This window comes from Balaenoptera ricei, chromosome 17 (genome assembly GCF_028023285.1).
Source record: "Balaenoptera ricei isolate mBalRic1 chromosome 17, mBalRic1.hap2, whole genome shotgun sequence".
In the NCBI taxonomy this organism is placed as follows: Eukaryota; Metazoa; Chordata; class Mammalia; order Artiodactyla; family Balaenopteridae; genus Balaenoptera; species Balaenoptera ricei.
Genome location: NC_082655.1, coordinates 26,049,913 through 26,062,008, shown reverse-complemented (window position 1 = coordinate 26,062,008; position 12,096 = coordinate 26,049,913). Strand labels below are relative to the sequence as shown.

The 12,096-nt window shown below is 30.9% G+C and overlaps 1 protein-coding gene across 1 annotated transcript in view; it reads right to left on the bottom strand.

The window, feature by feature from the left end:
• Window positions 1-12,096, bottom strand: part of CSMD3 (CUB and Sushi multiple domains 3) — a 1,171,706-nt gene that overhangs the window by 64,957 nt on the left and 1,094,653 nt on the right. The window contains 3 exon segments of the mRNA XM_059902305.1: window positions 59-232; window positions 2,262-2,435; window positions 10,678-10,851. Coding sequence (XP_059758288.1) covers window positions 59-232; window positions 2,262-2,435; window positions 10,678-10,851 — 522 coding nt within the window.

The window sequence follows — 12,096 nt, the reverse complement described above, 5'->3', positions numbered from 1 at the left end:
GTGTCTACACAGACACATTATTACCATGCTCTAAGCTGGAATATAGTTAGATTTTTACCTTTGCACATTGGTGGAGGATGACTCCACTGTCTGTTGGCCTGGCACTGTGCTTTGGTTGGCCCTTGCATAAGATACCCAATATTGCAAGAGAATGTTACCACATCATTAAAGTTAAATCCATTTCCACTTGTTCTTCCATAAATTGGACTACCAGGGTGACCACAGCTCACAGCTAATAGCAACAGGGCCAGGGTGGGAGAGACACAGAACAGAATAATTAGTTATCAATTATTACATGAAAATTATACTTAATCATTTCAAAGAACGTGGAAAGAAGGCCACTTTTGTATGAAAATATACTTAATTTTACTAGTGCAAAGGAACAATTTAGAATGCCAAAATAGTCTAATATAGTAGAAGTATTATATTCGTAAGTAGACAATTATTTATAATTGTAGTAATTACATGCAAGTAGTGCACAGATATTTAAAGTTCTATGATAGCTTTTCATTCTATTTCTTTTTAGGGAAGAATACTGAAATTCAAAGAAATTTGGGAATGATTGAAATTCATATCACTAGTTAATGGCAAAAAGGAATGAAACTACCCAAATTTCCTTTTCTAGTTAAGTTTAAGAATTGTAGATAAATGAAGGCAATTTTTTGTATTTAATTTTGAAATAGTTTCTTTTAATATTATTTATACAATCATTTTTATGATTAATAGATAAGCAAAAGTGTGCTTGAAGAATAACTTAATGTGACTGCAATAAAAAATGATGCCTTATACTGTAGAATTCTTAACATATTGAGATACCAATATTAAGATTCCCTAAACCAATCAACCTTACTGGTATATTTTCTTCACTATTGATATTTGATAATTTAGCACAGTTTTGTTTGGAAATAATGGTATCAATTAGATGCATTATTTACATCGTTTAGTGTTATGGTTCTCTTTTAGAGTTTATTTAGTGCTGGCTTTTCCCAAACACTCTGTATTCCTGTGAATTGTTTTATTGCATTATCTCACTTTATTAATCACAGGAAGTCCAGTAATACTGCTTCATAACTGGGCACAGTGAAAGACCCATAGTCACTTTTAGTACTTTCAAAATGACCCAAGAGCAATTAATTTTCAGCTGTATTGTTAACATCAATCTATTCATTTGAAAATGTAACTGCATCTTATTCTTGTTTAAAATTATTGATAAAGAAACTTTTTTACCCCTAGGGCCAATTTCCATTTATAGTCTCAATTACTCAGCAAGAAAAATAGTGGTATTAGTTGCCTATGCTTTGATATAATGAAAGGCAAAAAATCTGGGACGGATCCAGCATAATATTGCTGTCTTTAAATCATTAAACGGTCTGCCCCCCTACCCCTGCCACAACACAGAGAAGCAATTTTGCTAACTATATGTTCTATTATCCTATTAAATCTCAACACATTAATGTATTTTCTATTAAACTAGAACTCCAAAAAAATTCTGTTGATTGGATAAGAATTTGACAATGATGGAATTTATAAATATGGATGTAACTGGCCACAAATTAAATATTTCCTGTGAACCCGCACTTAAAGCCCCATGCATTATTTCTCTGAAGCATCCAAAATCTCTATCATTTGATCCTATAGTGTTAAAATTATAACATATTCACAGTGTTTATTCTAATTTCCTAACACCATTTTTAATACAAATGTCAGTGATTGCTGATGGAAATTATTAGGAGAAAAAAATAAGAAATATATGAATAATTTACTTTCTGATCCAAAATAGGATAGATTGTGATATGAAATACTGTGTCCTGCTGGGTATTCAGTGGACTAAGAAAAAGTACTAGAGTTATTACTCAGTTATTTTAAAATTCATTTTATCCTTCATGTGTAAATTCACATCTAAATTAACTTAAAAGATCAGATGGATATTTGTTGAACTAGTAAGATCTTTATTAAAACAATTCCAAAATTGTTCTAAATCCACAAAGTAATGACAGACTTTCTAATATTTCTTCCACTTTCATGGTGGATGGTTTTATATACTTCTGAACACACCCTACTTTAAAGACTAGTGTGTGTCAGTATAAAAAAATACGCTGTGAGAACTTAGTTTTTTAAATACACACATGCACACGTGCACACACACGTATGTATGTGTGGATCTGTCTATATAATCATTTCTCTTACCTAAGAAAAAAATTACTGGTAATTGCAAGAGAACTAAACAGAGGTCTCTAATTACTTTTGCCATGCTTACTTACGCACACAGGATGGAAGTTGACCAGACCAATTGTGATCCTGTTGACATATTCTCACTGAAGAACCAATCAGTCGAAAACCAGGATTACATTGATAAACAACTGTGTCTCTGTATCCATAATTTTCTCCAACAACTTGACCATTCACAATAAGCTCTGGAATTCCACAGTGGCCCGCTGAAATGGGTCAAAATAATATTTTTAAAATTATGATCTAAGTTTTATTATGATTTGTATATTTGTATACATATATAACATTATTAATCTTTAAATGTTTATTTAGAAGTATGCCACAAATAAGGCAAACACAATTATATAACATTAAGATAACTGTAATATACTTAACAAAATGCCTAATATTTGGGAATTAAAAGAAAACACATTTCCAGTAACAGTTGGGCCTGGAGGAAATTAGCAAACATTTCAATACATATAAAAATGAAAATATAGCATGTAAAATTTTGAGGAATACATATAAAGTATGCTTAGTGAGGAGCTTTACAGTGTTAAATGCTTTTATTAGAAAAAAAGAAAGATATAGGATGAAACAAGAAATATTTCACTTTATGAAGAGGAAAACGAAGAGCAAAATAATGAAGAGGAAAAAAAAAGGCCAAAATAAGTAGACAGAAGAATATATTAAAGACATTTACAGAAATCAAGGAAATAGAAAATAGAAAAATAATTGAGAGCATTACCAAAGCTAAAAATCCTTTCTTTAAAAATAAGAGAGAAGGTTCAAATAAATAAAATCAGAAATGAAAGAAGAGAAATTACAAGTGATAGCACAGAAATATAAAGAATTATAAGAGACTACTAGGAACAATTATATACTAACAAATTACAAAAACTGGAAGAAATGGATAAATCCCTAGAAATTTACAATCTTTCAAGAATGACTCTTGAACAGATAAAAATCTGAACAGACCAATCACTAGTATGTGATTGAAACAGTAATCAAAAACCTCTCAACAAACAAAAATCCAGGACCAGATGGCTTCACTGGTGAATTCTACCAAATGCTCAAAGATTAAATAGCTATTCTTCTCAAACTCTTCCAAAAAAATTATAGAGCAGAGAAAGCTTCCAAGCTTATTTTATGAGGCCAGCATTACCCTGATACCAAAACCAGATAAGAACACCACAAAAAAAGAAACCTACAGACTAATAACCCTAATAAATATGGGTGCAAAAATCCTCAACAAAATATTGGCAAACCTAATACAACAATACATTAAAACGATCATACACCATGATCAAGTGTGATTTATTCTAGGGATGCAAGGATGGTTCAACATCTGCAAATCAATCAGTGTGATATACCACATTAACAACATAAAAGATAAAAATCATATGATCATGCCGAGAGATGCAGAAAAAACATTTGACAGAATTCAACATCCATTTTTGATAAAAACTTTCAACAAAGTGGATATAGGGAGGCAATGTACCTTAACACAATAAAGGGCATATATGACAAAAACCTACAGCCAATATCATATTGAACAGTGAAAATCTAAAATCTTTTCCTCTATCAGGAACAAGACAAGGATGCTCATTCTCCTCACTTTTATTCAACACAGTATTGGAAATCCTAGCCACAGCAATTAGACAAGGAAAATAAATAAAAGGCATCCAAACTGGAAGGGAAGAAATAAAACTATCACTATTTGCAGATACTATATACAGAAAATTCTAAAGATGCTACAAACTATCAGAAGTAATAAATGAATTCAGTATAGTTGCAGTATACAAAATTAATATACAGAAATCTGCTGTACTTCTATACACTAACAATGGATGATCAGAAAGAGACATTAAGAAAACAATCCCATTTACAACTGCATAAAAAAGAAGAAAATATCTAGGAATAAATCTAGTCACAGAGGTAAAAAGCTTGTACTTGGAAAACTATGAGACACTGATGAAAGAAATTGAAGATGACACAAACAAATGGAAAGATACCCCATGTTCATGGGCTGGAAGAATTAATATTGTTAAAATGACCATACTACTCAAGGAAATCTACAGGCTAAGAGCAATCCCTATCAAAATACCCATGATACTTTTCACAGAACTGAAACAAATAATTCTAAATTTTGTATGGAAACATAAATAGCCAAAACAATCTTGAGAAAGAACAAAGCAAGAGGTACCATACTCTCTGATTACAATCTATACTACAAAGCTACAGTAAACAAAACAGCATTGTGCTGGCACAAAAACAGACATATAGACCAATGGAACAGAATAGAGAGTCCAGAAATAAACCCACACTTATATGATCAATTAACCTATGATGAAGGAAGCAAAAATATAGAATGGGGCAAGGGCAGTCTCTTCAATAAATGGTATTGGGAAAATTAGACAGCTATATGCAATAAAATAAAATTGGATGACTTTCTTACACCATATACAAAAATAAACTTAAAATGGATTCAAGACATATGTATAAGATCTGAAACCATAAAACTCTTAGAAGAAAACATAAGCAGTATGCTGTTTGACATCATCCTTAACAATGATTTTCTAGATCTGTCTTCTTTGACAAGGACAACAAAAGCAAAAATAAACAAATGGGACTACATCAAACTGAAAAGCTTTTGCATAGTGAAGGAAACTATCATCAAAACAAGAAGTCAGTCTGCTGAATTGGAGAAGATATATGAAAATCATATAACTGATGAAGAGTTAATATCCAAAATATATAAAGAACACATATAACTCAGTAATAAAAAAACTCCAAATAGTCCAATTAAAAAAACGGGAAGAAGATCTGAATAGACATTTTTCCAAAGAAGACATACAAATTGCCAACAGGCACATGAAAAGATGCTTAATAGCACTAATCATCAGGGAAATGCAAATCAAAACTACAAAGAGGTGTCACCTTACACCTGTCAGGATGGTTATTATCAGAAAGACAACAAGAAATAACAAGTGTTGGTGAGGAGGTAGAGAAAAGGAACTCTTGTGCACTCTTGGTGAGAATATAAACTGGTCCAGCCACTATGGAAAACAGTATGGAGATTCTTCAAAAAATTAAAAATAGAGCTTCCATTCCACTACTGGGTATCTATCCAAAGGGAAAAAATAAACACTAATTCAAAAAGATTTATGCACCTTCATGTTCATCGCAGCATTATTTACAATAGCCAAAATATGAAAACAACCTAAGTGTCCCTCAATTGATGAATGGTTAAAGAAGATATGATACACACACACACACACACACACACACATACACACAACCCACACCCACATGCACAATGGTATACTACTCAGCCATAAAAAGAACAGAATCTTGACATTTGGAATAACATGGATGGGCCTTGAGGGTATTAACCTAAGTGAAATAAGTCAGACAGAGAAAGACAAATACCACATGATTTCACTTATATTTGGAATCCAAAAAACAAAAAAAGCAAACAAAACAAAACCTAGAGTCATAGATAGAGAGACCAAATTAGAGGTTGCCAGGGGGAGGAGGGTTAGGCGGAATGTGAAATGGGTGAAGGGGATTAAAAAGTACAAAATTCCAGTTATAAAATAAATGTCATGGGGATGTAATGTACAGTTTGGGGAATACAGTCAATAATATTGTATTAACTTTGTAAGGTGACAGACAGTAACTAGACTTACTGTGGTAACCATTTTGTAATGTATACAAATGTTGAATCACTATGTTGTACAACTGAAACTAATATAATACTGTATGCCAGTTATACCTCAATTTAAAAAAGAAAGAAAAAAATATAGTAGATTAAGCAAAGAGAAATATGTCATTGTAACACAATCAAGGTAGTCAGAAGTTAGAAGCTTTAAAAAAGAAAAAGTCAACAACATTGTTAGACTCCTAGCTAATCCTATCAGCACACACAAAAAAGAGAGAACAAAATTACCAATAACAGGAATGAATGAAGTGACATCACTATAAAGCCTACAGATGTTAAAAGGATAAGGGAATATTAAGAACTGCTTTATGCTGATACATATAACAATTCAGAATAAAAGGACAAAATCTTTGAAAATTGTATCATCCAAAAACTAACACAAGATAAAATAGAAAATATGAATAGCATTGCAATTCTTAAACAATAACCTCCCCCCCAAAAAAAAACAAACTCATTTTTTCACAGTAAATTCAATCAAATATTTAAGTAAAAAAGCAAGCAAACAAACAAAAAACACCAATCTTACACAAACTCTTAGAAAATAGAAGAAAAAGAATCATTTCCTAACTTGCCTAATGAGGTAACCATAATCCCAATATTAAACCTGTAAAAGACACAGAAAAAAATGTCCTTCATGAACATAGATGCAGCACTGTTTAAAACAATTTAGAAAATTAATACATGTAAAATACATCATGATTATCTGGGGTGTATCCAGAAATGACCAGTTGGTTTAAGATGAAATATTGACCACTGTCATCTACCATACTGACAGAATAAAAGGAGATAAACATACATGGCTATTTCAATAGATGAAAATCATTTGGCAAAATTCAGTACCCAATCATGATAAAAACTAACAACAATTAGCAATATAAGGAAACTTTCTCAACCTTATAAATACATCTAAGAAAAAAGTTCATATTATACTTATTGATGAAATATTGAATTCTTTCCTCCTGATATAGGGAACAAGACATGGCTGACACTCTCAGCAGTTCTGTGTAACATGGTTTGGTGGGCCCTATCTAGTTCAATACACTAATACAAAGGAAGAAAGTAAAAACATAAAGTAGGAAACAAAATAGTAAAACTATTTTATGCTCAGATGACATATACAAAGACAATGTTATTTTAAGAAAATCCTAAAACAAGTAAGTGAACTTGCAAAGAGGCAGGATATTAGATAAATATTTTGATTAATTTTATTTTTATGTACTAACATCAAACAATTGGAAATGTAATTAAAAATGAACAATATCACTTATAATAGTATAAATACACTAAAGATTCTGTGGAATTTAGCAATAGGTATACATGATCTCTATGGTAAAAAATTTTTTAAAATATTTGCAATTGCAAAAAAAAAAGAAAGAAGACCGTAATAAATCAATAAATATATTAATGAATAAATATACTAACTTTACCACGTTTAGGAATTAGAAGAGTTAACATTGTTAGATGCCAATTCTCCCTAGATGATCTACAGATAGAATGCAATCCTACAGTCATTTTAAAAATAATTAATAGCCGAATTCTAAAACATATATGAAACTACAAAGGACATAGAGTATCCAAAGTCATCCTGAAAAATAAGAACAAATTTTGAGGACATACACACAAAATTTCAAGATTTATTATAAAATCTATTCAACCAAAAGTGCCAGGCACCCTTCTGGAAAAAATAAACAAACAAACAAAAAAACCCTGAACCTTACTTCATGATATATAAAACAACAAATGACTAAAATAAGTCATAGCTATAAAGTAAAACTGAAAACTGTAAAGCTTCTAGAAGAAAACATAAAAGAAAATCTTTGTGACTTATGGTTGAGCAAGGTTTTCCTAAACAAGACACAGAAAGCAATAGCCAGAAAGAAAAAAAGATTGATTCTACAAAAATTGAAAACTTCTGCTCATTAAGACACCATTAAGAAATGAATAGGAAAGTCATAGGCTGGGAGAACATATTAAAAAAATAAGAATATATAAAGAACGTTATAAGTCATAATAAAAGGCAATTAAATACAAAAGATACTTCAGGAAAATTTACAGATGGCCAATAAGCCCAAGAAATTGTACTCAATCAGTAGTCATCAAGACAATGCGAATTAAATCTTGTAAGATACCTTTTTGCACCCAAGAAGATGACTAAAATTAGAAGACTGGCTATACCATATGCTGGAGAAAATGTGAGACAGCCAGAACTCTTCCAGAAATTTTATTCCAGAGTATGCAACAGAAAGGAATACACATGTCAACAAAAAGACTTTTACACAAATGTTCATAACAGCTTTACTCATAACAGCCACAAACTGGAGAGAGTCCATGTGTCCATCAACAGGGGAATGGCCAAAGTTTGGCATATACACACAATAGGATTCTACTCAGAGATTTTTTTTAAAAAATTACTGATATACCCAACAACATGAATGAAAGAGAATGAAAGAAACCTTACACAAAAAGAGTACATAATTTAGGATTCCCTTCATATGAATTTCTATTAACAGGGAAAACTACCGTATGGTGAAAAAAACAGAACAATTACTGTCCAGTGTGTAGGGGAGGAGACCTGCAGATTGACTATGAAGGGTCATGAGGAAGCTTTTGAGGTAATGGTAATGTTCTACAACTATAGAGTGTTTAGTTACATAGGTGTACACATTTGTCAACACGTATCTAACAGTGTATTTATGATATGTGCATTTCACCATATGTACATTTACCAACATAAAAAAAGAAAGGAACCATGAGCAAATATTGAACTCTAGCTGATATGCATATAGAAACGTTTAACAATGCAGTGTACTGAATTTGGCAACTTCAAAATGCATCAGAAAGTAAAATGAATTGATGGATTGATAGAGGCATTGAAGGATGAATAGATATGTGATAAGCAAATACAACAAATGGCTAATCATAAAATCTAGGTGGTAGGCAAATGTATATACATAGTCAAGTCTGAATTGAAAAATTCATAATAATTAGGAGTTTGGGAATAAATACACTATATTTAAAGAAACAATCATAAGCACATTCTAGTGGCCATTCTAGGCCAAAAGTGTCTGGGGCTATAAGGACAAGTTGTTTGCAGTCATGAGAAGAATGATTGGGCTACATGATTTCTTAAGGTTAATTCAAAGCATAAGATTCTAGGACCTGCTTATTTGGCAATTGCACTTTCCTCCTACTGACACACTTTTGAGTTTATATTAGACGTCAACACTACATCCTATGCAAGAATATTGTTGTCTTTATAGACTGAGAGACAATGTTTGCTTATAAACATTCCTTTTATGCCCTGTCTTTCCACAGAACAGAAGCAGGATTCTAAATAGGTGAATAAAACCACTTCCTATATACAATATTCAATAAATAACATATAACATACAATAGTAGTTCATCGGGGCAAAGAGTTATAAAATATAGTATTTTAAATTTAGTTTACATATATTTTCAAATGCGTAAGTAAACTAAGTAATCTGTAATTGAAATAAGCATAACCAAAACCAGGTTAGAAACTAGTAAGAAATATTTTATTTTATCATCTAATCCTATATTAACACATAATGATTTAATTTCTTTACCATTTTCTTTTTTATATAATAGTCTTATAGCATAGTCAAATAAATATGTGTACTCTTATAAAGAAACCATTGTTACTGGGTTTCCAAGTACACCTACTAACAAATATTCCTGAGAGGTTGAAAAAAAGAATTTTAACCAAAATCTAGCTATACCGTTTTAAGTTTCAAATAATGATTGTATCACCATAAATATTTTCAAGCTTATTATCAAAACAATATGTATTTAAACTGCTAAAATATAGATTTTTCTGCCATATGTCATATTTTTAAATAGTAAAATTTTAGAGACAAAACATTGTACAAATTTAGCAACACCTTGTTCATAATAATCAGCAATTTTTAAATTAGTAAACCTAAAGATTATGCCTTGTTCCCAACAGGCAAGTGAGTAGTTATTATAACAATTATTATTATTACCTAATTCAATACTTGCTGTCATTTCTTGAAATAATTTTAGAGAAAAATAAAGCATAAATCATACTATTCTCTTAATATTAAGATAATTATTGAAGTCTCTGAAAAAAGGGATAAAGCCTAAATCATAATACTCCTTTAATAATAAGAGAAGGGGTAAGAAGAACTAGCTATTCAGTCTCTTAATGAACAGCTTTTTACAGTGAATTAAAAAACCCTAAGGGAAAAAAACCCTATTTTCCTAAAATCAGGTTTGAAAAATAGATTTTTAAAGTTTTAATACAAAGTAATACTACACATGTTGAAATGTTAGGAAGTAAAAAGGGAGAAAGATATTTAAATGTGGAAATTGTTTTTCTTCTTTAGTCATTACCTTAAGCAAATAGGTGAGAGGAGAATTGACTATGGTTTAGAATGAATTAACTGTTACAGTGATTAATCCAGCTGAGTATGCAGACATATAATTTTCAGCAATTAGTTTTTACCTTTTATTTTCACCATGCCTGGAAGATAAATGTGTCTCTCCTTAATGACATAAGATTCTCATTTGGAATGCTAGTTGATTAACTTTAAGAGTTATCTGTTTAATAGCTTTTCTACCATGAGATATTTTAAAAGTTAAATATTTTCCAGTTTTTATCATCCTTACTGAGTGAATATAAGTTATTATCTCTTATTATGAAAAAGGGCTGCCTTTCTAGAGGGAGAAAAAATGTTTGGTAAAAATGACTTAAAAATCTGTACCTAAGCATCTGGTTTCCGATCCACTCCAAAGACCTGAAGAAAGGCATTCACGTACAGCGGAGCCCACAAGCATGAATCCTGAATCACAGGTAAAGATGGCCGTTGAGCTATATGAAGTTTGAGTTCCAATCTTATTTCCATTTGGAGGTGTAGGTAGTTCTCCACAGGAAATAACTTGAAAACAATAAAAAAATAAAAACGCTTAAAGACATAGTCCATATGAACTTGTAACAAAACCATGCTATGATCTGATATATTTACAATAGAAATTGACATTTGTAAAACATGTTTGAATGATTATGAAAGTGTAGAGAAAATAGATGACATAATTTAAAATTTATCCCCTTTGAGTTCCCATAAATCTTCTAAGTAACAGTGACATGTGATGAAGATATTTTGTTTGCATTTTTTGCGTAGCCAACCTGGTCACCCAACAGGTTGTAATGAAAAAATAATAATAACAAGATTAAAGGGAGGATAATTTATTAGTCCAAAGTCTTTCTCTGACTTATCAAGTGACATTGGGCAATCCCTTTGACTTACCTGAGCCAGTTTCCTCATTATCTAAGATCGTAAGTGCAAATAATTTTTGTTGCACACTCTACAGTTTATAAAGCCCTTTACATGTGAAATATCATTTGATTCTCACTAGAACCATTAGATTATAATTATATTTCATATTTTGGTTTTAGGTTTTAAAAAACTAAAAAATAGAGATTAACTGACTTGCTAGGTCATTCAGAACCCAGCTCTTATAACACCTTCATATTTAAAGACCACAAATGAATTTTCTTTCTAGAATAAAAACAATAATAGATAGCACTTATTGAGTGCTTTTGTACCAGACACTATTACTAATGCTTTATCTTACATAATTCTCCAAACAACTCTATGAGGTAGGTGCAATCATTATCTGAATTGTGTGCACTAGGATATGGACACATAAAAGGAAAGTAACTTTAATAAGATTCCACAGCCTATAAACAGCTAAATCAAAATTTAAACCTAGCCGTTTAGCTCAAGAATTGAATACTTAACCACCAGCCTTTATTCTGGCTCCAGCTCTGGCTTTCAGCTCTAGGCTTTAGGATTCTATTAGACAAATAGAAAATTTGCAGACTTTAAAAAATTGCATGTAGAATTTAAGATGTACTGATTGTTTTGAACTAATCTCCCAAACAATCCTTTGAGGTAGCTATAATATTTATTAATATTAATAATACTGATATTTATATCATTTTAATTTCAAAGATGAATAAATGGAGGACCAGAAAAAAAGTACTGTTCTTTCCATTTTTCTCAATGAATTGTAATTCTTAGATTCCTGTCTTTCCTGCATTCTTATCTGTGGGCAGGAACCTGATCTTATGTAGAAATTAAAATTTTCTACATAATAAAGGATTGAACACAAAGAAACCA